We start from the raw sequence: 27,836 nt of genomic DNA, 5'->3' as shown, positions 1-27,836 counted from the left end.
TTCCTCTGCAATAAATAAGGGAAGGAAAAAAAATTGAAAATAAACTTTAAAAAATACAATTCTGAAATTCTAACCAGAAGGGGGCACTGCAGGTGAATAAATCTGGTCCTGCTGCACTGTGTGATAAAACTGGTTGATATGACATATCTCCTTTTTGCAAATATACTTATATGCCCACACCGTCACATTATGAATATGACAAACCTTAACATTAGATAGCTAATATTAGATAATACGGTTGACAAATTAATTGTTCTAACTGAGTTCATGAAATGTGATTTTGTTTTTTTTAAGAAGCGTGTAATCTGTTGCAAATGCTAATATTACAGTGATGCTTTCCGATGTAATTGGAAACTCCAGTGTCTAATTAAGAAACGGTCATGAGGTTAGGAATCGTCCTCTTTTTGCATTGAGCGTTCATGTTTTCCACTTGCTTTTATACTTTATTTTTCTCACACGATTTAAAATAACACGAAATTTTTTTCGTTTTGCTTTTTTTTCAATTGGATTTTTCAATTCTATTTATTTATTCATTTTTTGCTAAATTAAGCATCAAACATAGCTTAGTAATAGTTTCCCATCAGAAACCAATTCCAAGACGTTGAGGACAGTTGGCAGTTCTGGTTATAGTAATTAGAGGATATATATTTAAGATATTATACTGAAACATTCATGATACATGCTAATTGTTAACTTTCATATACAATTAGGGAATAAATACTTTTCAAAGAAGGAAAAAAAAGTTCTGAAATGATCGCTTTTGCTTGGAAGTAAAATGTCCGAGGTAGCTTGAACGTGGCATAATAGCCCTTTTAATAGGAGGAGGTTCACGTTACGTTTTTGTGCGGTTAGGCGTGCCCTCACTGCCTGCTCCAGACTGCGGCGGGCTGAGCTGTTTGTTACAGAAATGGCGGAGGGGGAGTTAGACGTCGATTCGTTGATCTCAAGGCTTTTAGAGGGTGAGTTTGTGACAATTTCTCGTTCACATTAGTTTCTCTGTTTGTAGTGCCTGCGCCCTTGGTCATATATATTGAAATGTGTCCCGAGCTGAAAAGAAACAGATCCCCATTATTTGCTAGCGTAGCCTGGTGCTGTGGTGAACAGGACACTCGTTAAGGGTGCAGGCACACATTTAGTCCGTCACCTTTTCCCTTCTGTTTCTTGTTTATTAAGTCCTTGTCAAAAGACACTCTTATATTATCAGAAATGGAAATTTGAGTGTGAGCTCTTGAGTTATTCATGCGAAAGTTGTAGCAAAGAGACCGGGTTTTTTTTGTACCCGGGCGAGTCCAGTATGGGGAAGAACGTCAGACCCATCCTAAAAGTAACCTAACTGTAGCAATTCCCCTCCGGCGTCGTTAAATAATGTCTCAGTGTCAGTGTTCTTATTCTGACGTGTATCCTGTACAATATTAGCTTGACCGAAATCTTATTCGCAACCCGTGTTTAGACTTTTTCCAGCCTTGGTACTAATTCTTCAAACTGTGAATAAAACTTCTTATCCGTAACAAACGTCGAAATCCTTTGAAAAGTTATTGCGTTTCGTTCGTTTAGTTAAGTCGAAAACACCAATACGAAGGTGCAGTTTTGGAGGAGTTGTAACATTTTGGTTTTATTATGTATGTCAGTTAACCCACGACCCTGGTAGGGGGGGGGGGTGGAAATGTCCAGTTTCCAAACGACTTTTGGTTCGTGGGATTTCTCAGCCGTGGACGTAGCATGTAGCTGTGTTCCGTTTCTACGCGAATAATGCTGAACGCTGATGTTTACACAATCCACAGGCCTCGATGATAGCCCCACTTTAAATAAACCGGCAGGGAATGTACCCTGGAAGCATTTCCAAACTAAGAAACTTTTGTTAACCTTATCCCATGTGTCCTGTGCTTAACCTTAAGTCTAAACTGTTTTAAAGTCTGTGTGTGGGGAAAAAAAAGAGAACACTCTTTACCAAATATGAGCTAAAATGAGAAAAATGTTTCCACTTTAACTTGATGATTATCCTCCCTACCCCAGTGGCTGCCTTGCCTGTTTGGAATTGGAGTGAATTGGTTCCCAGAGTAATGCCGTCACTCTGAGTTGGTCGATTCTGCACGAAAAGTACAGCTGGACTTTTGAAGAAAAAGGCTTTTATTGCTTCGACACCATTGTTATGTGTTGGGCAGCAGTAGTGGGTGACTTTCTCAGGGGTGCTAAATAAGGGATCCTGACATAAGTGAGCTGTTTTTTTTATTATTATTCCTGTCTTTCGTTCTCATGAGAACACGGCCAGCCTCCGCGTCCTCGATAAACGTAGACACCTGAGCCAAAACTCAATCATCTCACACTTGCAGTGTTAGATTTGGTGTTCCACGATCTAAGCACTCGGCAGCATATTCAAATGAATAAGGACGACGGGAACGGACACGCTGGTTTAATCAAAATCATCTGGATCGATCGAGACTGGTGACCTATCGGTTGGTCTTTGCCTGGAAGCTGTGCAGAAAAAGCTGCGTGAGCTCACATTATTATGTGCTGTGGTGAGTTAGTTGCACTTTTGCATTTGGCTGCTTTCGTATGGAGCAAATTGGGAAACCACAGTGGAGGAAAATGCAGTGTTTTTGGCCCTGAAGGATTCCAGATGTGAGCTGCGAATGTATCCATCATAAATCTTATATCTGCTGCGATCCGGTTCCCGTCTGGCTCATTTTTTTGGAGGCACAGTAAATGCTGATGATTTTCTAACTATTGCTTATTTAATCGACTAATCACTTGACTCCCTGTTCAGCACCACAACAAAGAAGTGGGGGAAAAAAGGTCACATTTTTGGTCTTCACTGACTATGAATCAATATATCGAGCCCTGCGTTCCACAGAGGACACTTACATTGTGACAAGTATAAAACATTTGAGGTCAAGCTCCTGTTGTGTTGAAGTGTTTTATTGGAATCAAACCATGTAATCGGACTGAAAAGTATCCGTCTTATTTGGTGAACAAAGCTACGAGGCCAGTATCTTCCACTTAGTAAAATGACAAGTGGTTTTTACTCGAACGCTAAAATGGATTTGGGCCACACGCACACACATTCGAGAGTTCAAATTGTCCCTCGTGTATCACTTTATCTTCGTACGAGCCAAACTTTATTTTTAGACTTGACCTTTCAACCACACAAAGACCTCTCGCAGGCTCTTCCTTGCTTTTGATATCCCTCATTTTGGTTTGCTTCGTAGAGTTACACGCACAGCCGCGTTTCACGTACTAAATAACCTGTCAGTGGGTTTTCTCCCGGCATCCACGTGAGGACGATCAGAATGTTTGTAAAAATGTCTCCTCTGCACCAATGAACAGGACCGTTACTGTAGTGCAACGGCTTCAGCGGTGTGGCGTCTTTACTGCTCCCAGTAAAGAGACGCACTCACAGAGAGCTTTCTGATCTCCGATTAAATGTCAACAGGCACAGCTGTCTCTGGTAGAAATGAGCCTTCCCCTCTGGTGACTCAAAATTAGAGAGAGATTGGGGGGGGGGGGGGGGCGCGGGGGGGCGCAGCACTCTGTACAGTAATACTGTTGACTTTGTTGTTTTCTCCCACCTCTCTTCATAAACCGTCTGAAACGCCGCTCCAACATCATCCACTCAGTTTTAGTTTGAAGGATGGATGACGTTGTTTGGAGTTTCTGAAAGAAACTAAAGATTCTTCCTGGCTTTTAACCACTCGCGTCTGACTGCAAACGTTTCCAGGACGTTAGAATGGGAGCAGCTATACGCGTTAATCTGAAAAATTGTCTCACTCTTAGCAGAAAGGGGGGGGGGGGGGGGATGCTCTCTGCTGTGCTACAGAAGCACTGATATGTGAGTCACTCGGTGAGTTAAATGTTAATAATTCAAGATCAAGGCCCACTGGGCCCTCTGTCCTCTCGGTAGAAGGGGGGGGGGGTTGAATCTAAATTTTTGCATGGGTAGGCCAAATGAGGTCTACACAAAGGCTGAGTTTCAATTAATTTAATTGCAAATATCACTAAGACGTGGCCTTAATGAGCTCTTTGCTCCACAGGAGAAGCTTTCAGGCCCCCCACAACATCAGCAGTTTTCTATATAAATGCAAAACTTTGGAAAGTGGACTGTCCTAACACCCACTCTTATTCTCTCTAACAAGCTTTGTGTGCCTGCAGAAGGCGGGACAAACCCATCCAAACATTGCTGTTAGAAATGTAAAAAACTCACTTCAGAGAGTGAAATGTGTGGCTAAAAGCTCCAGCTTCACCACATCTATGACGTATTCAACAAATGTGTCCTTCAGTGGAGGGACCTGGGATCGGTCTTGTGAGTCACAACCGTAATGTGAGCAGTCCACTTGTGTTGCTCACTTAAAAAGCCATTTGCCTGCATGTTACTCAGGTGTGCGTGTTAATGATAAACGTCTGGAGGTTGCTCCCAACGCACAGGTATTTCTGAGGGGCTGTCTTAATTGTGGTGTCTGATCATGGAGGTGCGATGCGCTCTGACGGAGGAGACTGCGGGAAATCAATCGGCCATCTGCCGCTTTAGTATGTCTCTCAGCAGGACACGACAAACTTTACAGGAAACGGCGCCGCGGTGGGTCACGACGCGTTCGAGCCGACGTGGCTTGTTTCGCAGTGTTGCTCCCCTGCTGGTTGTTTACAGTTTACCCAGCCTACCTTGTTTTTTCTTGTTTTTGTCCCCCCCCCGCCCGGTTCCTCCTCCTCAGTTTTATTTTTTTAACCAGTGCTCAGCTGTGTATTTGTGCTGTGATCCAGCAAAGCAGCTATCTCAGAACCTAACTTTTCCAGCATGCCCACGCCAAACCCACACCCACACCCCGGGCTTTAGCCACAACAGCCCCTCTGTCCAGTTTACCAGCACAGGTGGCTCTGTTGGCCCCGCGAGGAACAATCAGCACCATGGTCTCATGCAGGGAGGGTGGAAAGTTGGATTTTTATCATTTTAATGGCTGTGCATACACTCCAGCCACCCTGTCACCTCACATGGGAACATAAACTCTCACAAAGAGCACGCTTGTGTTTTGCAGATGTCATCTGTGCTTCCTGAAGTGTAATCACCTCTGCCACCATAAGCTACTGCTCACATGAACCCAAATAAGGCAGCAGTAAACCGCTTAATGTACTGGATTAAACACGAGTGTATTTCATTGCTCATAAATTCACCCTTTCTTTTGCACTAATGAGTCACTAATCTCCAAACTAGTCTTTCTTTACATTACAGAATATGCAGGAATGCATCTGAGTGCTTTTATCGGATATGTTTGAGTATGGATGTCTGGTTTGTAAGCTTCTCCCGCCCACTTGAGCAAGTTTTCTGCACAGTGTGATATTTTCCTGAACGCACTGGTCGCCCTGCTTGTTTTTGTCGGCCGTGCAGAGCCGCTGCTGAGTTGCGTGGCGTTCAGGCTGCTGGCGTGGCACTCTGTTGTGGAAACAACAATGGTGGAGCCTGTGCGGCGGGTAGCGCTCACCCCCTGGCACCAAACGTGGCAGCGAGCGCTCACCCAGGCTTTTCAGCTACCCAGCTAGGCTTTCCAATAAACCCTCCCTTTCTATTCACTCCCTCGTCTGCTGTATCGCAAGCTTCGGTTTCGCCCTACTTTTTTTTTTTTTTTTCTTTCTTTTCCTTTCCTTCACTCCTCCTCGGCTCTCCCACTTTCTGCAGCCAGGCCTGTTTATTTCTCACCCAGTCTCTCCTCTCAATTTCTTCCTTTCTTTTGCCCCACAAAGACGGCCATTCAGCCACGGCACTTAAAGGCGAACAAAGCACCCCCCTGAAAATGCAAAGCCTGCACAGAAATGCCCCTACAGTTGGGATTTCTGCCTTTAAGAGTCGCTCTTGCGCTCCTCGCGAGAGTTACTTTGTTTTCTTGTTCACTGAGGGGTCACTGTTTTCCATCGCGCCCGTGTGGGAGAGGGTTAGATGGAGGAGTGGAGGGGAGCATCTGGCCCCGCGCCCAGACTGAGAGAGTGGAGGTGGATGGCTAAAAAAGGGCTGCCAGGAGATTTCAGGGTTGTTTTTTTTTTTTTTTTTTTGTACCGGTGCTACACAGTGCAGAAGGGACTAAAACATGCACAGTCATACCTCCTTAAAATTCAAGGGGGTGCTTGACCCATTAGAGGTTTGCCAGGAGCACCCTTGATTGGAAACTAGAGAAAATTATATATATATTTTTTTCTTTTTTGCTGAACTTGCCTTTTTTTGGTCAGAAAAATAAAATCTGCACTTGCCAACATTTTTCACATCAGCAGTTCCTCACAAACTGCGATGGGTGTTTATTGTGGGAGACTTCCAGGTTTTGCTGCCCCCCCCACGTAGTTCCCAGGTTAGTTCTGTTGCACATGGTAACGCTGTGTTAAAACTCTCACGCTACCTTCTCCATCGACATCTTGTTTGTAAAGTGACGGAGGCCAAATGGTGTCAGAGCTGATGTGCGTCTAAACCAGCAGCAGAGATGGTCGCGGAGCCGTGTTTGCGTAAGGGAGAGCCAAACGCACCAATCTGACCAACCGGGCTGTTGTCACTTGGCTGATTCTTCAGCAACGGCTTGCTATCTGAAAGCACACACAGACGCAGCAATGCCCCCTTTTACCTCTGCAGAGCAGCTGCTGCAAACTAATAGTCCGAGTTATTTCACATGTGAACGTCATGAGAAGGGTTAACACGCGACTAAAGCTGCATTTTACTATCCTAATTGTTTTTAGAAAGACTGGTGAGAGATGTCAATACTCAAAAATGGTTGAACAGCAGAAGTCGAGCTAATCGTGGAGAGTAAAACGGTCTTTGTGGCACACTGTTGGGTTGTATGTGGTTGTGTGCCATGCTGTGGATCGAGAGGGAGACGGAAGCCATCAAAAAGGGGACAAACACAGTGATTCGACTTCAAAAAGATGAACACTCGGATAGGAGAAGGAAGGCAACAACAAAATAACAGTGTAAAGTTCAGAGAGTGCCTCGAGTTGGAGGAATGCAACAAAAAGGTAATCGAACGCTCCTCCTGAGCGTTTCCTCAGTTTCATGTTATTTTCCAAAGAGAAATTAAATGATAAAGCATCGGTGATGACTAGATTAAACTCATTAATTATAAAAAGCAACACAAAGCTGACGAGCGACTTTTAGGGGGTCAGCCTTATTTTTAAGCGTGTGTGTCAGTGTTCCAGTTGATGTGGCTTCCTTAGCTTTAGTCACGGTGTCTGGAGCCTTCCACGAGCGCGGGGACTGGCCTGTGCTTGCTAGCTAGCTTCTTTCACCATGACACACTCACTGAGGCCTTTAAGCACTCCCTCTTTGTCGTGAGCGACCGCTTCCTGCTCTCACTGTATGGCAGAGCCCATATATGGCCTTCCAGATCCCCTCTGTATGTGACTGACTTATCTTTGGCTCTTTTTTTTTTTTCATAAAAGACTGGAACATAGCTGACCTCTTTACAACCTCTGACTCCTTTTGTGTACTTGGTATGAGGTAAACGTAAACACCATGCCTCTCATGGTTAAATGAACAGTTCTCTGCCTTCATTCATTTAATTCCAGGTCTCCAGGTGTTTGTTTTTTTTACTCTGTGGCCACAGGAAGCTCAAGCTTTGTTTACTAAACTGATCAGACGGGTCTGTCGCTACTATATGCTGGTTGTTGTCATCTAACTCATGTCACTTTGTGAAAATGCCATGTGTCATAACTTGACTTTGGCGTGAGTCGGTATGCAGGTTCTCTACCTACAATCTTCCCAGATATTTAGTGCATTAGCTGGACTTATATTCAGGGAAACACTGGCTTGTTTGTAACAAAGATCGGTCATTGCAGCACAGGGTGGTAAGCGGTCGAGGGTCGTTGCTGGAGCTTATACGCTCTGAGCAGCGTGTATCCTTTTAGGAGGGGGGAAGAAAAGGGTCCAGGCCGAGCTGCTCAGGTCTTCGGGGTTTGTGACGCTGTCTGGAATGCAGATATCACTGCACTCTGGGAGGGGTACGGAGCAGAGCTTCCCTTGGGCGTCAGCACGGCCCGCTGGCAAGACACAAGAGAGCAACGACCCAGGAATGCAGCCGCAGCACAGGACGGCCACTTAGAGATAAAGAGATTCAGCAGAGGGAGGCCTGGGAGGAAGAGGCTGCAGCTCAGGGATCCCCTTCAGTTTGAACTAATGGACTGTTGGGTTATTAGTCGCCATGTGCATCTTTTTAGCGCTAATACACCTTAATTATAAAACCTCTATAACCCCCATAATGCTGCATGATGTTTGCATTTCTACCAGATTATCCCAACGAGCTGTTTTGTGCTGCCGTTTTCCAAAACTGTGCTGCACTCATCACATCACATCCAGTTTGATCTCAATGAGTTTCCCTTTGAGTGAGACACACAGGAGTTGCGCAGCGAAACAGAACAGCTGACTAATTACCAAGTTGCAACCTGTTGATGCCACTCCTGTTTCATGTTTCTGAGAGGAACAATGGGCTGAATGCCTTTGGAGACACGTGTGCTGAAATGTAGACAGATTGGTATGTATGGATCTTTTCTCGGGTGTGTTTCAGAAGAATCTGAGACCTGAACCTGATCCTAACCTTTTGCTTTCTGCTTTCCTTTCGACCCATGTCGACCATTTGAAAATGCTGTTTCAAAGCAGCGGTGAGCGAATTGGTGTCAGTTTGGGATATTGACGTGTTCGATCAGAACGGGGGGGGGGGTGCGTTTGTCTGGAGTTGCTCGTAGAGTTTTCCCATCGGCGCTCTCTTTAGTATGCAGGGTGTGGGCCGGGTGGAGGTGCCACTTCATCTGCAAATCGGCTCCCCTCTCCTCTTGGGTACAGCAGCTGCTCTGCTCACAAACGCCTCTCAGGCTGGAAATCAGTCTTGCTGGGTTTCCATGGTGATCAGATGTAGGTACCACCTCCCCGTTCTCTCTTTACTGAAGCTGCAGTGCTGGGACCCCCCTCCCCCGCCACCACCACCACCTCACGAGCTTAGGGTGGCATGATCTGAAGTCAAGGTCACTGGATCGCTGTGTGCGTGGACGGAGAAACTCGGCGGGGCCCCTGCGCTTCGCCTCAGCTTTACCAGAAGATGAGAGGGGCTCTTCCCAGGCGAGCAGTTCTGGTTGCAGCTGGTTGTGTTTGTTTGTCTCCATCCTTCCTACATCGGGTCTCCCTCCCCATCAGCTGAGCCAGCACAGATGTGCAAACACGTCATCTGAAAGCTGGAAGGGTGTGAAGTCATTCACTCAACAGTCGACACACACAGTGGCCGCTGTCACGCTCCTGTTCTGTGCATTGTGCTCGCTGAAGGTTGTGTGGCCCCTTAGTTTTTCAGTTTGAAAACTTAGATTCTGTGCATGATTTCTCATGTTTTTGTTGTTCACCTGAGAAATGTGGAGCCCAGTCTTACCTTTTGAAGCTGAGAAAAGCTGAGGGAGTGTGTTTTTTTTCTCTTCATGGTCCTGTTGCTCACGTACACACACTTGTGCTGCTTCAGACTCTGTTGTCCCGGTGTTGCTGGAATTCACCTGCGAGAATCTGACGCACGTTCCACTTCTCACACAAGCTCTCTCCCAAAGTAACCAGACTTTCTCTTCAAAAACAAGTTGCTGTGGCCTTCCTCTGACCAGCTCTCTGAGCCAGCCGAAACAGCTTGGGTTTCTAAACATGTTGCTCTGGTGTCATCTGACAGCAGCAGTCTTAGTGAGCCGGGATCCACGTATGTGGTTTACCAAACGGGAGGAAAGGTGGAGGCGTCTGCTGGGCTGCATTTCTTCTGTAAAGCAGTGACGGAACACGGAAAGTTAAAGACACGGATCAGAATATCGGCTTTTAGGTGCTTGCTGCCATATGACAAGAAGTCGTCTCGCACCCAGAACAGCTGCACACAGTTATAAAGTTGATGACTGCAGTTAACAGTTATTTGTTGCTGTGATGATGGTATAATCCTAATGTTGAATTCTCACCTGACATAACTTCCATTTGATACTGTTGAGTCTTGCAACTTCTTGCCACCTGCCCTGCAGCTCCTGCACCACCTCCATCCATCTCCGTCGGAACTTGGAAAAAACAAAAAAAAACCCTCCCGACACCAACAGTACCCACACAGGCTATTTCCGTCCTTCTGTTGACTAAACCTCGTCACCCGTATTTAGTATGAAGTTAATTTTAAAAAAAAAAACTTCACCCAGACTGAGGTCCGATGGCAGGGAAGCAGTGAAGCTGCTCTGCCTGAACCAGAAAGTCTCACTGATGCAGCGATCACTTTTTTAACCTCACACCCGCCTCTCCTTTTCTTTCCACCAGTGCGAGGATGTCGACCGGGGAAGATCGTCCAGATGACGGAGGCGGAGGTGCGCGGCCTCTGCATCAAGTCGCGGGAGATCTTCCTCAGTCAGCCCATCCTTCTGGAGCTGGAGGCTCCGCTCAAAATCTGCGGTTAGTTCCCGTCTCTCAGCGGTTTCTGCAGCCATTGGTTGTCTGTCTGTTTTGTGGCGGCTGTTAGAAAACATGCCTTCCTCTCCATCAGGCGACATCCACGGACAGTACACAGACCTGCTGAGGCTCTTTGAGTATGGCGGCTTCCCCCCCGAAGCCAACTACCTGTTCCTGGGAGACTACGTGGACAGAGGGAAGCAGTCTTTGGAGACCATCTGCCTGCTGCTGGCGTACAAGATCAAATACCCCGAGAACTTCTTCCTGCTGCGAGGCAACCATGAGTGTGCCTCCATCAACCGCATCTACGGCTTCTACGACGAGTGTGAGCACCTTTTATCTTTGACACTGAAGCGCTCCTTAGAAGTCAGACATGAGGTCTGCCTGAAACATTCGCTGGAGTTGACTGTGTATTAGAATTAGAGTAAGAAGCTGCTTAACTATTGAGAAGCTGAGTAAACTGCTCGGTGTGGGAGGACCTTTTGTGCGCAGATGTGTTTCAGATCTCCGCTGACATCCCGTCTCGTTGCAGGTAAACGCCGATTCAACATAAAGCTGTGGAAGACTTTCACCGACTGCTTCAACTGCCTGCCCATCGCCGCCATAGTGGACGAGAAGATCTTCTGCTGTCACGGAGGTATTCCTGTTGAACCGTTTTGTGTTGGTCGTTTGCAATATTTCTAGGTTGAAATAGTTTGACCCTTTCTTACGAGGAGGGTGACCGATATGACTCGAGACCAATGGGTGCAGCCAGGAGGAAACTGACAGGAGTAACAAACTTTGCTCTGATTTTGGTGCCACCACAGGTCTCTCTCCTGACCTGCAGTCTATGGAACAGATCAGACGTATCATGAGACCCACAGATGTGCCTGACACAGGTAGCTCACACACACACACACACACACACCAGCTGCTCTTTGTCAGGGACCTTTACAGGATGGTTACTTGGTGAAAAATGACTCATGGTCATGCTGCCTCCTGATCCCAATCAGCATTTTAGATGAGTTGTTTAGGTTTTTGAAGCTTGTGGGGTTTCCCATCTGAATGTAGCCTTCTTTTCTTGTAGTAAACGTTCTGCTTTTTTTTACATTTTCAGCCTCTGTGTTTAAAATAGTTTAAAATAAGGAGAAAGTTTGTGCCCGACTACACAACTTTGTTGAGTCCTTATGGAGGCACGCTGTTTTTCCACCTCATTTTAAAGTGGTAAAAGTCACTGAGCCATGAAATGTTATTTCATCTTTTTTTTTTTTTTTTTTAAATTTGCAGCTGACAGAAAACTTCAACATACAGTAAATTGGGATTAATCATCCTTGATGAAAGGATTTTAGGCTGGGCTGCTTTTAGTCGATGATTTCTTTGCATTAAATGATGTCATGTATGGTGAGTTCACTGAGAGTGGGGGAAATTCCTGTCAGCTGTCAACAACCTTCCCTTACTCTGATTATTAACTAATAGGGAAGAGAAACGCAGTGTGGAGCCCTCTGTGTGCAGTTTGGTTGGATTTAAACTCAGTTTCTCATAATAAAAAAATCCCCTGCTCTGCAGATTCTCTGTAATTCCCATTGAGCGGTGGGAAATGAAGCCTCTGTGTTTGCCCCCTCCTCATTAAACCTGCCTCTTCTTGTCCTTATAAGGCAGCCAATGTTCAGAGTGTCTCTCACATCCTCTTATGGTCTTTCATGGTGACTGTGTCTTCTGGTTATAAAGAATGTTACAAGCATCTCAATAAGTGTCATACTGGAAGTGTGACATACGGTACGGGTGACTTCCTGTAGTTTGAAAGCTGACCATTTATTTCAGTGTCTGATAGTCATCTCCTGGCAGCTTATAGATGGTGAGATGTTAATACTGTTTTTTTTTTTTTTCTCCCCCCCAGGCCTCTTGTGCGATCTGCTGTGGTCTGACCCAGACAAGGACGTCCAGGGCTGGGGAGAAAACGACCGCGGCGTCTCCTTCACCTTTGGAGCTGACGTGGTCAGCAAGTTCCTCAACCGTCATGATCTGGATCTCATCTGTAGAGCCCACCAGGTACAACTCATCCTAAACACTAAAAAATTAGTAAACCTCACTAATCAGCCCAGAGTATTACTGGCTGTCATTCCAAGAAACGCACAGCTGTTCAGTTCTTTAATCGCCTCTGAAGGCTACAGTTTAATTGTGTTCCTGGCGCCCCCAGGTGGTAGAAGATGGTTATGAGTTCTTTGCCAAGCGGCAGCTGGTGACTCTGTTCTCAGCTCCCAACTACTGTGGAGAGTTCGACAACGCCGGCGGCATGATGAGCGTGGACGAAACCCTGATGTGCTCCTTCCAGGTATTATACTGTGCCATTATTGTTAAAGTCATCAGCAGAGTCATTTTGTTGGCTCAACTTGATCTTCACTGTTCCCAGATCCTGAAGCCGTCTGAGAAGAAGGCCAAGTACCAGTACGGAGGGATGAACTCCGGTCGGCCCGTCACTCCCCCCCGCACAGCCCAACCTCCAAAGAAGCGATGAAAGAGACTAGGACGATGGTCTCCCGTTTTGGTTTTTCACGACACAAAATAAGTAAAACAAAAGCAACACTTGGCAGAGGAAAACAAACTGATCAACGCGAGCATTTGAAGACGCACTCAAACAAGTCTTTCCATTTAATCTCCTGAACTGCTGTCAGACTCTCCTCCTCTGATGCTTTTTTTTTTCCTCTGCATCTATGTAACATTTAAAAAAAGGAAAAAAGTGTTTAAATGAGGAAAATGCAAGGAGTCATTCTGTAGGCTTTTTTTTTCTTTTGTTTGTTTGTCTGTTTTCTTGACAACAGAATGACGGTTAGTTTACTTTACCACATCTCCTCCTCCACCCCGCCTGTACAGACACAACAGGTATTAATGACGACCGCTGGGTTTTCAATAAATGATACAGGGAATAAACCTGTCTGTTAGTAGTTCTGTGTGCTTCTTCTACTTTTCTCCAACTTGTTTCATTCAAAACTCAAGATCAGTTTGAAATGTCCCTTTATTGATGCTCATTTGTAGCGAAACGTGGACATGCAGACTTTTCCCCCACACAGCGGATCACATTTGAAATAGCGTGGCTGCACTCTACCAGAAAAACAGCAGGATCACATGTTGCTATGGACACACAAAATGGCTCTTGGCTAACAATGAATTGCTTGGACAGCCCAGATTTCAGCTCATGAGTACCCAGCGACACATACAGACTGCTTCTTACAAAGATTCAGACAGCAGCTTGTATTTAAATCAAAACATACATGGATTGTATTTTTACAGCACCTCTAAAATGTCCCTTTTAACTACAAACTGCCTAATAAATAATAACTTTTAGTCGTTCTACATCTTTACAGAAAGTGGAGAGCTGCAGTTCTTTGGCGCTGCAGCCTTTTCATCTTCCGGGTTGTACACCACATGACCTGAGTTCTGCCTCTTCCACTACAGAAGCTGCACCGAGTTAGCGGAGGAAGCGTGGGTCATTTCGGCTTCCTATTTGAACAATGGCCGTCCAGAGTTGCAGCTCCTGTTAATATTTCTACCATCCGAGTCATTCTGAGGCAGTTGTAGCCACATTTTTCAACATTTACATCTTAATGTAATAACACACACAGTAAAAACATAAAACCCATGAAGAAGTACTAAATTAATAAATCAAATGAGATGATGGTCATGGGAAGGAAAAACACCAACAACAGTCTGGAGTGATGCGTTAACTTGAGTACATGTGAAAGAAAGCACTATATCAGAAAGCTGCATCCAAATACAAAGTATTAAAACTGTTACCATGCCAACACTATAGCTGTACGAAATGAATTTACCTGGATCAGATCGGGACTTATGACTCAGTAACACCGGTGTCGGTTCACTGGTAAAACCAGAACTCATCTGTAGAGTTCAAACGGATAAGAAAAGCCTCCTTAATGTGCTGCAAAACTGTACCAAAGCTCGGACTCCTTAGCAGCTCAGATAAGTAGGTTAAAAAAAAAAAAAAATGTTGACAAGCTGGTACCTGGCATACGACCAAGTCCAAAAAAAAAAAAAAAGCTTCACATCCTGATGGGGCTGCAGGGTACCAGACCAGTTTTTCATGCTCTGGCACAATTCTTTCCTGCTTTTTCTTTGAAAGTTCTCAAATCTTTTGACCAGTAGGTGGCAGTAGCTGCCTTGATGATGCCCTTTTTTTCTTTTTTGTTCAACTTTTGTAACAGAGCATTTCATGGAGTTTATCTTTAAAAAAAGACAGTGCTAAGAGGAAAAAACCCCCGAAGATGTTAGTAATCACACGTAACTAAATCTCTATAGTTATTCAAGCCATTGAATAAAAAAAAAAGCATCTCATAATCAAGATAAAAAGGTAAAAATGCAATCCGTGTACACGTCTCCTCGATTGTAACTTATAAAAACTAATTCTGTCACCTCGTCCGTATTCCTTTTAGCTACATGAGCATTAACGAATGCCTCAAATCACTTTCAACAAACCTGAACATAAATAAATCTTTTAAAAAAAAGAAAAACTGATCCAAATTAGGAAGGAAATCTTTTCTAAACCGCGTCTCCACGTTAGCAGCAGGTTCAAAGCGACATGCAGCCGTTTCCCTTATTCCTACTTTCACAGGGGAATTAGTCATTTCAGACCGGCATGGTTTCGTGTAACAGCGTCACCCAGAGTCCGCGCTCGTCGCTGCCATCGCAGCACCTGACACGCACGAGGGTCGAAAAAAACCACACAAAAACAAGAACTTCGTACATCGGGGGCATCTCGTGGGATTGTCCTCCTTTGGGGGCGTGTGGGATTATTCTGTCCACGCCGGACTGATTAGACCAGAGCTCTGAGGGGGAAGGACAGGGCGGCTCCGATGGACAGACCCAGGGCCAAGAAGAAGGTCATCAGGGCTCCTGCGGTCTCTGCATCTTTCGGGTCCACCATCCTGTGAACGGATGTCACAAGGAGGTCATATTTAGTAATCAACTACAAAAACAGCCAGTAGATTCAAGTATATAGGTTAGTTCACCAAAATGCATCTATACTTTTACACTTCTGCCTGTCCTTGACTGTAAGTTTATCTGATTACGCTGCAAAACTAAATGAGACCTTTGGGTGACAGGACTGAATTCTACAGCCTCCAATGCACAATGTGAGGTATTGTCCAACAGCTGTTTCAGAGGGGAAAGTTGCTTTTGTGGCCGAGTAGCCGTTAGCTTAGCTTCACGGCCCCAGCGCCTTTCTGATTCTCCAAACTTAGAACTAACTTGTACATTCCTGTCAATATTTTACAAATAAACTACAAAAGTTTAGTAGTCTCCTGTTGACAGATTGTTCTTGAACATAACACAATGAGTTCAAACGCTAACGCAACTGGCATGACGGTCAGAGACCTGCAGCTTTTTCCACTTCCTGTACTCACTGCGGTGCGTAGGACATGGAGAGGCAGACAAAGTAGCCACTGGACACAGAGAAGAGAGCCATGATGGCAGTGAAAGCAGCATCATGCGTGAAGAGAACAGGAAGGTAGGAGCGGGACTGGACGTTACACAGCATCAGCAGAGGGATGAACACCACCCTGGAGATGACCAGCGCCGGGAACAGACGGGATTCTTTACGTGGCTGCGGAGGGAGGGCAAGAAATGAGAGTCAGTCAAAACCGCACTGGCATGAGAGCAAAACAGCGAAACTGGACGGACGTTTCCAATCAACACCTTATCTAAAGCCAGCCCAAGAGAGAATTCTGTTGCAGTTTAATATTCGGAGCGATCACAATAGAATTCCTGGTTGTGTGCGTGTGGGCCACGGGAGGGATTTGCACGTGGAGGCGTGGAAGCTGAAAATATTGAGCCGCGTGGGAGAGACGGGACCATCTGGCACCACAAAAACAGCAAAAATGTGTTCCCAGCGTCAGACGGTAACAACTGCAAGGCAACCAGACAACTCCCAAATCCCTTTATGGCCTCCAGGCACAGTTTAATGCTACTGTTATCCTTCCAAGTGAAGGCCAAGTGAGATCATTTCCAGTCAGGGACACAGAGCTAAGAGAGTCATGCCATCGTTTACTGCGCTGGTTTCTGACGCCGGCTGCTCTCAGGTGGATGGCTTCTGTACGCATGTTACGATAAGGCTGTTTGGATTGTCCGAGCAGCAGCAGCACAGGTTAAAAACCAGCGATAATTCAGCTTTGACATTCTGCTCCGGTCGCCCACAAACACGGGATTGGTTTACTTTTCCTCAAAGTATAAAAACTCACATACACATTGACATGCTAAAGTTTGGCCCATTTAATCGTTCAGCTTCTAATCCGTCACAAAGAAACTGCAGGAAAAAGTCTCTGTGACTGATCGAGCTGGGAGGCGCATGAGTCAGACCGGACAAAGATGATTAACTGAGAATAATGTCTGAGTAAACGGGTGACGAGACGCACACACATTAAACAGACTCTCTTCAGTTCTGTCAACTCTATCACCTTGTAGATTTCATTCAAAGAAGAAGAAGAAGAAGAAGAAAACGGTGTGCTTTCTGAAAATCTGTCGCGCGAATCGTTTTCAGGAAGAAAAATTATCCCAGCAGCTTCAGCGGCATCACCGCTCTTCAATGAACCAAGGTCAGTAACAACTGGATGCTCACCCATCGGATCACCGTGGTGATGGTCCGGCCGAGCCAGTCGTTGACGTTGAAAATCAGAAAGCAGCACACGGAGATGAAGAAGCGCTCTGAGGGGAGAGAAATGAAAATAAACTTTTGACAACCGGAGGTCACGGAGACATTTGACCTCTTGTTGATGTGTAATGCGGCAGAGATTTCCTCTGAGGCTCGGTCATACCCCAATTTCCTGGGAATGATGTTTTGACGTCTACGGTGACAGCGGGGAATACCGACAGAGTGACCGTGAACACAAACGTCACGCAGAACGCCATCACCCAAATCTGAAAGAAACAGAGTCCCCTTTTAAACACTTCTCACAGCCCCAAATTAGTCCCATTTAGCAATTCAGTAACAACAGATACTTCAAGGAGCATCGGGTCCTGTTTCCATCCCAGTTACCCGGTGACAGAGCCAGTAGATTCACCTTCTTAAAGACCTCTACGACAGAAGATTTGGCTTGTGCCTTTCTCTTGCTCTGCTCCTGGTGCAGGGACGACTCCGGACCGGTGTCCGCCTCGGCCCGACTGCTGCTCTTATCTGCGCTACCGCTCACTGTTCCGTTAGCATGACCGTTCAGCTTGCCGTTTTCCAGCTTGCCGTTTTCCACCTTTCCGCCCTCTGAAACAGTTATATTTTACAATATAATAAGTATACACACTGTAGAAGAGTATCAACTTTTAAAATCTGCTCAAAGAAAACGTTTCAAACGTGATTTATGTGAGCAGATGGACCTCAGGGCTCGTCAGCATAGTGGAAAAAGAGAGAGGGAGTGTGTGTGTGTTGGGGGGGGGTGTCAAACAGACCCAGTCTTTGTCTGGGAACTGGCTATAATTGGATAAACAGAAGGTCAACTGATTTAATGAGATAATGTTCCACTGAACTGATTTGATTCAGCCCAACTGTGAAGCAAAGAGCTGTGGACTCAGTGGAAGACGAGTGATTGGCAGTTTTAATTCTGCTAATGTTCAAAGAGCGCGCACGGCCAAATTAGACTGCCTGGGGAAAAGTGCACGTGTCGATGGAGACCAATCAATCAGTCAGTCTCACCGTTGAGCAGCTCAATCGTGGTGTCCTCTTCATATTTGTCTCCTCTGTTCAGGGACTGCTGAGGCAACACCTGCGTGGGAACACCAAGGAAGAGAGGGGTCAAGTCGAAACTACAGATTATTCTGACCTCAGTATACATGATTTAACTAAAATGGATTTCAGCAGGATAACAGATTATTTATTATTATTTATTTTAATACAGAACAGGACAAAGGTGATTTAATCCACATCTAATCCAAATTCAGGTCAGTTCTTTTTTCCCTGTTTATAGCCGGATAAGGCTTTAGCTGAGGCTAAAGGGATTGTGGGTGATGTAGTCATGCATGGGGGGGCGGCTCACTGACCAGGCGTGACAGCAGCAGGTAGCTGAAGAGTGTGACCAGCGTACCCACACATGGTGTGATGAAGTAACCCAGAGCTGCAGTCTCAGAGTCGGCTTCACCTTCATGACAAACACACACAAACACACACACACACACACACTTAAGAATTCTGCTGGAGAAGCCTCAGAACAGAACAACACTTTTCAAACAGAACAACAGTGCCAAGAGGCGTCGTGCTGATTCGGCAAAGCTCTACATTCGTCTCATGTCCTGCGTTACTAGGCAACTGAGAAAGCTTTTTGTGTGCATGTGGGTGGCTCACTGGCTATGGCTAGCAGCATGGCGACAGCAGCGAAGGTCCCCGCGAGCCCCTGGCCGCTCATGAAGATGGCGCTGTACTTCTGAGGCAGCGGACCCACCAGGCCGAACAGACTGCCCTGCAGCACGGCGCCGAACGCTGGAGAAAAGGAGTCCATTAGTAAGCTGGTTTCAGTCTCTCTTTCTCTCTCAAACACAGAGTTTACGCTGACTTACAGTTGATGAACCAGATCGTAGCCATGGTGACTGAGAAGAAGCAGTCTTCCTCCATGGGCACTTTAACCAGCGCTGCGGTGAGGATGAACAACAGCAGGATGAAAACAAGGCTTCCCGCGACCCGCATCGCCTCCGATATCCTGAAAACACAACCGGACAAAAGCCCACATTCATGGTCGTGCTTTCATTGGACGCCGGTGGTCGCCTTCTGTGGCTTCGCCTCAGACTCAAAGTGAGCTTCAATTATTGTCACCGACCTCTGGTAGAGGAAGGAGTTGAGCAAGGTGAAGAGCAGCAGGGGCAGCTGGGACAGCAGAGTCATCCAGTTGTTGAAGTAGTATTCCTTCCGTGCCGCCACCGTCCCGTTGGTGAAGTCGGTGTTGTTGAGGCGGCCTTGGAAGTACTGCAGAACCACCGGGGCACAAGTTAGTTTATCACTGTCAAATTAGTATGCATTCATCTTTTTCACATAAGGACAAACTACTTCTACATGCAGGCGAAAAGGAACGTCGCTCTGTTCTGTTCAGAGCATGTTAAGGACGGGCGATGTGGTCAAGTTAAGACCCATGAGTCCTTTTATTTTCCAACAAAAGCCTGAACCCTCTCAGACGAGCTTTGGGTCTTCAGGAATAGTTCTCCAGGCTTCTTGAAGGACATCCCAAAGCTCTTCTTTGGATGTCGGCTGCCTTTTGTTCCGTTCTCTGTCAGATGATCCCACACTGAGCTCTGGGGAGGATTCATCCCTCCCTAAGACCTGTTGCCACTGATTTTCAGTCCACTTCTTGTGTCATTTGGCATAGCTCAGCCTTTTCTCCCTGTTTCCCTTCCTTAAGAATGGCTTCTTGACAGCCACCCTTCCATGGAGACCATTTCTGATGAGGCTCCAGTGAACAGTAGACGGATCAGCTGAAGGTCCAGATGCATCTCTCAGGTCCTGCGTCAGGTCTTTTTCTCTTTCTTACGAACATCACTTTCACATAGTGTTCATCTGCTGTAGATAGTTTTGAGCTATGCCAAGTTTTCAGCCTGTGGCTATTTCTGAATAAAAATACTGTTTTCTGTCTGTTAAACTGTTATTTTTGGTGTTTTTCATAGATGCAGCTGAAGAAATTGGGAACAAATGACGCCACTTTGTAACAGGCTGCTCGTAACAAAGTTCCTAAGGATACAGTTCAAAACTGGTTCTTTGCCAAGTTGTCTGTTATGTGTCAACACAACACTTTTTCCTTTGAGTCAAGTGCCTCTTTATTCTACACAAGGGAGGTAAATCGTTAATGACTCTGTTAGAAGATGCTACAGTCCTAATGGACCAACTTTCAGCCATAAATTTCTGCCCCGTCGGACAAAAGAAAGACAAATATATGAGCAGGAGCAGCTTCATAGAGAACTTGGTTTTACAAATGCATGCTCGTATTTGACTGTCTTTGCATAAAGACGGCACTTTGGACCATTTGAGTCAAGTTGAGTTAATGTAAAGGCAAAATATAAAGAAATGAGGCTTTTGCACAATGCTATACATTCATGTTTATCCTCAAAAGAGAGGAAGTTAACACACAGGACAACAGAAACAACACAACTGCTGTTTTTACCAGTGAAGCAGTCATAAAGAAATTCCATGGCAGCAGCGTTCCCAGGCCCAGAATGAAGAAAATGATTCCCACCATACAGCCCCTGCAGGTGGGAGGCAGAGAGGAGGAGGGAGGTGAAAGGTTACAACAATGCTTCTGCTTTAAAGAAATGAGGAAGTGTAAAACTGCCTTTCAGGAAGGAGACTGTGGCTGAAGCAAACGTTCATTTTAACTCACCGGTTCGGAGGAGGGTCTGTTTGTTCCTTCATCCTGATGTAGGAGATTCTGCTGAAACTGCAAGACCACCAGGAGAGAAAATAGGTCAACGGCACTCTTCTGCCAAAGCGTCACAACTGTGGCAGGGTTGCATTAACATTCTGGCAAGAAGCTGTGGAGAGCGGAGCGACCAAAGCCGGACCCCAGAGACGCTGCGGAGCATAGCGAGGCGAGCCGGACGCCACACGGGCAACTCTTATTCTGCGATGCTGTGTGAACCTGAGTAAACAATGAACTCCTGTTAGCCAACAGCGTCCAGTGCAACGACCTGACTGAGGGCAGTTTTAATGATTTTCCATTAGGTTTTGGCACTGGATCCAGTTTCACTATCCACCCCCGAGGCCAGGAACAAACTCAATATGTACATTAGTCAAGAATTTGTGAGTCCAAACACCAGAAACCCAACACAGATACTCACAAACGGGACTGAACACTGTGTTCATTTCCATTCCTGTCGCCATCTCAGTGACTGGAAATCAGTTTAGTTAAAAGCCACTACACTTTAACTTCAAGGCATGTTTCAGGCAGCCGAGCAGCACTAATTAGAACGTGCTGGTGAATCATAGACGGAGCTAAACAGGATGTGGACATGAGGTCATAAAAACTGCCTGCACCTTTTTTATCATCTGATGCATTATTAAAGATTGGAGTGGACACGGCTCAAATGGCCACGGCGCTGGTTCTCCCAATGACACGCCGGTGTCGGCACCGAAAACACGCCCACAAGCCGTGCAGGTCGGGGCTCAGTCGACACGGCCAACAAAAGTTAAAGAAAGCCTCCCTGCATCAACAGGAATGTCAGCTGATATAAGCTCCTTACAGCCAGACAGACTCTTTCATGTATGGAATTCTTTGGATTGTATGTTCAGTTGCCACCAGCGCCAACAAATCCGCTCCGCTTCGTCACGTATGAGCAGAAAACACCAACTCTGCTGGCTTAAAGCCCTGCGGCCGCAGGAGCAGGCGATTGGCCAGATTGGAATAAATAAATAAATAAAAAAGCGCTACAATGTTTATGCTCATGTTTCTACCAAAAATTACAAAAGAAATGAATAAAGTTCCAAGTACCTTATTCAGAGGTGAAAAATCCCGACTGAGTCCATATGAAAAGTTGGTGTAGAAGTTTACTCCCAGACATAAGAAGCGTCCTGCCTCTGTGAACGTCTGCTGCTCGCTGTTATGTCACAAGAATCCTGCATGTTAGAGCACGCCGTGAGTGCAAACACGAGCACAAACGAACGTCAAGTCTCCCAGCAGAGGAATGTCAAAACAGCCTTTAAGCGTTAAACCCCGCATAAAGCATCCCCACAAAGTAGCAATAAGCACGTATACCTTTAAAGAGGAGGAATTCAAGCACACAGCTCTCCGTCTTCTTTATTACCGGAGCCTTTCCGCCCCCTCTGTCAGCTGCAAAACTACACAGGACGGATGGACCGATCGGCCTCTATATGTGATGAGAGACGCAGCTCCTGTGCCTACGAGACCAAAATGCAAACGGCAGAAAATGTCATTTTGAACAAAGGCTGAACCTTAAATCCAGCAGCTCCTCACATCACACAGGGGATGATCCCTCCCGAGGTAAACAAGGCCTCATGCAAGGGTTATTTGGAGGGTGTGAGAACAACTCCAATGTGTGGAGACCGCTTCACGCCCCCTGGACTTTCATTCTGGGAACTGGGTTGTGAGTCACTGTCTGTACGCCTCTCTCAGACCAGACTTTTGACACGTTCGTTTGCTTTTCAGGCTCTTCGGTTTTAAATTGTCAGCTTAAATTCGGCATTAAAAAGCTGCCAGGGTTGCGTAGCTCTTAACAAGCCGCGCGTGGACCCACACGCAATAGAATCTTTGTCTTTTTCATCCTCCCGATGCTCTCACAGAGCTCTGCAGCCACCTCCAGCTCTGGTCTGTTGCGAGGTTTCGGCTAAGTGTCCTGCTAAGTGGTGATGTGTGGTTCAATGAGTTTTTAGGCACTTTTTTCCCCTGTATACTACCGCTTCATCCTGGCAGTCGTTTCTGCACTGTATCATTTTGTTTGATCAGCCTGATTTTCTCTGGATCTTTAAAAAAATATATATACTGCAGTGTTTTCTGTGTTGCCACAGGATTTTCCTAAATCATTTTTCTTTCCTCCAGGACCTGCGCTCCTCAGACTCAATGCAAAGCAACTCATTTGTCTCTCTGGCGGTATATTTTCTCATACAGTCCCTTTAGGTCTATCCTAAATGAAAAGTTTACACCCTATTCGGAGTCAGCTGTGAGGTCTGTATGTGGAGGAAGCTCAGGGACATTTGGCGACCACGTTGCCTATGGAAGTTTAGAGGCAGGCCTGTTTGATCCCAGCTCTACTACTCCCACAATGTTCTTAACGGCAAAGATGCGACGTGCCAAGCCAACTATTCTTTCATTTGAATGCCAGTAAGTGTCGAAAACCTGAGAAACAGCGGAACGTGCCACCTGACAGAGACGTGACAGTTTTAAACGTCATTAAAAGGTGTGTTTAGGTTTAGTCAAAATACAAGGCTCGTGTTTCTTTAAAAGTCTGACTCACAGGTTTGATGCCTCACACAGGACATGTGTTCGTCTGGCCTGCGCCATTAATGCTACCCATTAATACCATGTAATACGGCGTATACAGGCATGTCGTTGAATGGACACTGTTCTTGTCTCGAGTCCGCAACAAAGAGTCATTTTATCGTGTCCCTCACTAACTATCTGTACTTATAGACATACTGAGTAGTACAGGGCGCCGACACTGAACACCAGTACTGAGTTATGGCCGACTACAAGGTAAATTCAATGTGCTACAGTCGATGAAAGAGGAAGAACGCCACGCTTCATGGGGACAGACTGCACCTGCTGGCAGGCAGAGGACATTAAGCTAACGGAAAACACACGACTACTGGTGTGAATCCATAAAGGACTTTAGCAATTTAACTATGTCCCGTATCTACGCCCAAATTAACAGAAAGTGCGCCCCGAAAAAAAAAGGGGGGGGGGGGGGGTCGTTTCACCGAGTGAACAGTGAAATAAACTGATCTACTTGGAAACGGCCCACCCGCTATTTCTTTGGCAAGTCGCCAGAGTAACACAGCCCTGTCATTCGTAGGGACCGTGCTAGCTAACGTGATGCTTGACTTGACTTTCGGATGGACTCACCTTATAAAACCGTTGTCACTTAACCTTCATCATCGTCTCGGGCAGTTGTGTTATCCAAATGAGGCAAGAAGCGCCTCAGAGGCAAACGGACACTTGTTTGATGTCTGCCGTCCATGCACGCGGCGGGGTGCTCCCGTAGCTCATCAGTCAGCCTCCGTCGAAACTGCCTGAGGCTTACTGGCTATAAAATTCACCCAATCCGCTCCACCAAAAAAACTGCTACTTCCGGTGTTCAGTCCAATTGTGGCAGCAGACAGAGACCTGCGTATACCCCCGCGGGGGCGCGCGTCCCAGAATGAGCGCGAGTGTAGTAGTTTGACTTCGGATGAATAAAAAGAAATGCAACATCTGGTACTGTTTTGAGGGAGTTTTGAACGCTCCATACACGTCACACATTTATTCAGAGGACTTGTCTGCGTTTATCTGGTTCGATGCTATACATCAAGATGGTCAAACTTTGATCAAAATAAAACAAGGTACAAACGCCTGTTTTATTCGATCGAGTTCAACACAGTGAATCTTTGAGGCCTGGCTGTCTTTTCTGTTTTCTATGTTCCATTGTAACAAAAAAAGTATTGTAAATCATTGCTTTTTTAATCTACATTTTACACAGCGTCCCAACTTTTAATTGGAATTAATTAATTTCCTCAGTTTGCTCTCTTTTTTCCCACCGTTTAATTTCTCATGTGACATGATGGACATTTGGCATTATTGTTGTCATTATCTTGTGTTTCCCTGTCTCAGCGGGTATCTTTTCTGTCTTCTCAAACCCCAGCTGGTCGAGGCGGATGTCCACCCTTCCTGAGTCTGGTTCTACCAGATGTTTCTTCCTGTTAAAAGGGAGTCGTTCCTTTCCACAGCCGCCTCACTAACGCTGAGGTTTGGACTGAAGAGAAGTTTCGGTGCAGTCTGTTGGTTTCCTCTGTATGTGTGAATTGGACTAATTATGAATGAAATTAAATGGATTTGATTGGATTATGATTACAATTAATTGGACTCTAATTGACTTGAATTGGACTGTATAATTGAAGTGCCTTGAGGTGACAGTTGTTGTGATTTGGTGCTATATAAATAAACTTAATTGAATTGAAGTTTTCCAGGTTAAAGTGTGACAACTTTTCCGTCAGAAGTTACATTCCTAAAACCATCGTTATAATTCAAATCCTGCCTCCTCCGCGTTATTAATTGGTGTGAATAATTTGAGTGTTTACATTGACCATGAATCAAATAAAAAAATCACAACTGTGGCTAAACATAACCGTTCACAGCCTGCTGCGCGCGCATGAGCGCCGGGCTTTTGCGAAATTCTGCTCCCCTGAAATAATCTGTTCCCCTGGTGTCGAGAGCGCGCAGAACAGCGCGGGGGCGGAGCTACGTCATTTCTGGTCAAGTTGTCAACAAAACGTATTTATTTGTCGTGATTCGTGTCAAGGTTGTTATTTTATCTGTGAATCTGTGGCTCCCAGTAAAAATATAACACGTGTTTTTTTTTGTTTTTTTTTACACAGTTAAAACACTGTATTCCAGCACATCGTGATTTTTTTTTCTTATTGTTGCTATTAAAGGCTGAAAGCTCGGTCTGCTGGACATGAAAAATAAAACTTACAGGAAGTTTTCCATGTTATTCCTGTAAACCACGTTTCTAATGTAAACTGTAACACATTACTGAAGAGATTAAAGAGATTTCTAGTAGCTACCGAGACTTTTAATCATTTTCTCTGGATCTTTTCAATCCAGATCTTTTAATCTTTTAAATAAATATTTCAGAGGGAGAAAGTCAGGCTGAAATATTCTGTTTCCCTAAATTAAGGAAAGAGCTAATGTGATATGGACAAACTACAAGCTAAAATAATGTCACAGTTTAATGTTTTTAAACACACATTTGCTTTGGCTTTTTTTTTTTTTGTAAAGAAAGACCAAATATGTCACAGGGACAGCATGTTTGAGGAGAGCATTACATTCAATAAGTTATTTCAACACTACATCCGCTAGAGCAGATGATTTTCAGACACAAAGCACATTAACTGATAATGATTGTCAATGATTACAGACTGTAGAATCTGCCTTCCCGGCTGTTGTGTGCGCTCCCAACACCAGAGGAACAGATTATTTCAGGGGAACAGAATTTCGCACAAGACCGTACATTTAGTTTTTGAGTAGTTGAACGAAATGTCATCCATCCGGCTTTATATCTCAAAACTGCTCAAATTACAGTTTTTTTATTCAATTTTGGAGTTTACATGAGGAAAGTAAGTGTCTTTTCATTAATTTGCTGCCTACTGCAGGTACCTGATGAAGCATCAGACATTTAATCTCAAACTGAAGGAATCTTTGCATCTGAGAAACACAAAGGCCTAACTTTCCAAATCCTTTGAGTCCTCACCATAATTTCTCTATAAATGGAATAATACGACGTCATCCGTGACATTTAAATGCCAACACTGCAATGAATTAGGGTTGGACTTAAATCTTAGGTGGCCCATTTGCAAGATTGATCAAACAGGATCCCCGGGGAGGCTTTTAGCGTATCAGTTTATTTTCTTGTGCAAATATCTTTCTCTTAAAGTTAAATTGGCATAAATCAGAAAGCACAAATTACTATCAGGGCCGCTGCGGCCTTTGCAATTGTGTGGGATGATAATGTGGACTGTCCTCATTCCATAGACTTCCCTGCGGGGCATTCGGTTAGAGACAGACTTGTTGGAGTGAATGTCAAACCACGTGGATTTCACACCCTCTACAAACTGGTTATTCGTCCAATCTGAAAAATCACAAAAGAATTGGCCTGTTTTTTTTACATTTTACATTAATGTTTTCCCTGTAAATGGTCCCCTTTGTTGTTACAATCAACACATAAGTTATATATTTTTTGTCCCTAAAACTTTCTCCTCGAAGCTGCCGTATCACCACTCCTATACAAAAACACAGAAGAAGAGGGCCAGAAGGGAGAGGCACCCGCAGCAAATTGAGTGACTGTTTCTGTTCCATCTGATAAGAAAAGAATGATGAGATCTGAGTTCTGATGAGAACTGGTATTTAAAGGACATGAAATCCACCTGCTGTGCTGTAGTACCAGACCTTTGTGTTAAAATAGCAGTTAGCATGATGCAAAGAATCTAAAAACTCTGCCTTAAAAGAGCAAATGAGACACATCAGAGTTTTTTTCTTTTTTCTTTTAGACACAGTGCAATAAGCTTGGAGTGCTGCGCCCTCTGCTGGTGCGACAGCGGAACAGCGTGAAAGACAGCAGCGAAAGGTTGGAGGTTTTTAGTTTGTTTGTGGTTGGCTCTCTGTCCTCTGTTTCTCATGTAGACAAGCAGACTGCGTCGTGAATGTTAAGTCCTTGATGGTGCTGTGGCGAAGCTCACATTCCGCCTGAAGGGTTCATGTTTTTGTTATAAGACATCACAAGTTACCAAGTTGGCAGTTCTTTTGTGGTTTCTTCACCAGACAGAAGGTGTCGACAGGCCGCGGCCACATGGTCTGTGGACACAAAAGATCTCAATGTCGGTGACACTGCCAGTCCAGTTTGTTGGGTATTTAAAACCAAGGGGCCCCAACTAAAGGGTGAGGACACTTTGAGAGAATAAAACTCAGGGATTGTGAGATTTAATCAATTATTCCTGATTAATAGGATTAATAGTAAAAAAACACAATTTAAATCTTTGATTCTAATTCAGTTTTTTGTGTGATCGCACATATTTTTGATGAACAGTAACAACAGTGTGAACCATTTAACGGTGAAACGGAACACGTAAAATGTGACAATTTTGGCCATGTCGACCCAGATAAGAGTTTTTTTTCCCTTGTCCTGCATTATGGCAGCAGAATTGTAGTCTGAATACCTTTTATGCCAAACAGATTTGCTTTGCCAAGGGAAGCTTTATAAATGTAAAGCTCCCCTTGATGCCCAT

General features: G+C 45.1%; 2 protein-coding genes across 5 annotated transcripts; one reads left to right on the top strand and one right to left on the bottom strand.

Annotated features, from left to right (window-relative positions):
- Nucleotides 1-842: 842 nt before the first annotated feature.
- Nucleotides 843-13,317, top strand: LOC140281477 (serine/threonine-protein phosphatase PP1-beta catalytic subunit). The gene is made up of 8 exons (XM_072375909.1): nt 843-959; nt 10,268-10,399; nt 10,491-10,721; nt 10,929-11,033; nt 11,203-11,274; nt 12,273-12,424; nt 12,573-12,707; nt 12,786-13,317. The coding sequence occupies exons 1-8, from the start codon at nt 908-910 to the stop codon at nt 12,888-12,890; spliced, it is 984 nt and encodes a 327-aa protein (XP_072232010.1). The 5' UTR covers nt 843-907; the 3' UTR covers nt 12,891-13,317.
- LOC140281475 (equilibrative nucleoside transporter 2-like) lies at nt 13,180-24,097 on the bottom strand. 4 transcript variants are annotated; one of them, XM_072375905.1, is made up of 15 exons: nt 23,923-24,097; nt 22,099-22,241; nt 21,835-21,959; nt 20,728-20,985; nt 20,512-20,593; nt 19,180-19,325; nt 18,923-19,062; nt 18,711-18,845; nt 18,410-18,507; nt 18,066-18,135; nt 17,443-17,636; nt 17,197-17,299; nt 17,001-17,086; nt 15,790-15,989; nt 13,180-15,312 (listed from the first exon to the last, which is right to left on the bottom strand). In XM_072375905.1, exons 4-15 carry the CDS (start codon nt 20,757-20,759, stop codon nt 15,201-15,203), a joined length of 1,398 nt encoding a protein of 465 aa, XP_072232006.1. In that variant the 5' UTR covers nt 20,760-20,985; nt 21,835-21,959; nt 22,099-22,241; nt 23,923-24,097; the 3' UTR covers nt 13,180-15,200. The 4 variants fall into 4 exon arrangements, with proteins under 4 accessions (XP_072232006.1, XP_072232007.1, XP_072232008.1 ...); XM_072375906.1 differs by having other exon boundaries at nt 20,728-20,784; XM_072375907.1 differs by having other exon boundaries at nt 21,835-21,940.
- Nucleotides 24,098-27,836: the final 3,739 nt, after the last annotated feature.

The sequence above is a fragment of the Leuresthes tenuis genome, unplaced genomic scaffold, assembly GCF_036924035.1.
Source record: "Leuresthes tenuis unplaced genomic scaffold, fLeuTen1.0.hap1 SCAF_22, whole genome shotgun sequence".
In the NCBI taxonomy this organism is placed as follows: Eukaryota; Metazoa; Chordata; class Actinopteri; order Atheriniformes; family Atherinopsidae; genus Leuresthes; species Leuresthes tenuis.
The sequence above is the reverse complement of the archived record's forward strand: the minus strand, read 5'-3'. Positions and strand labels throughout refer to the sequence as shown.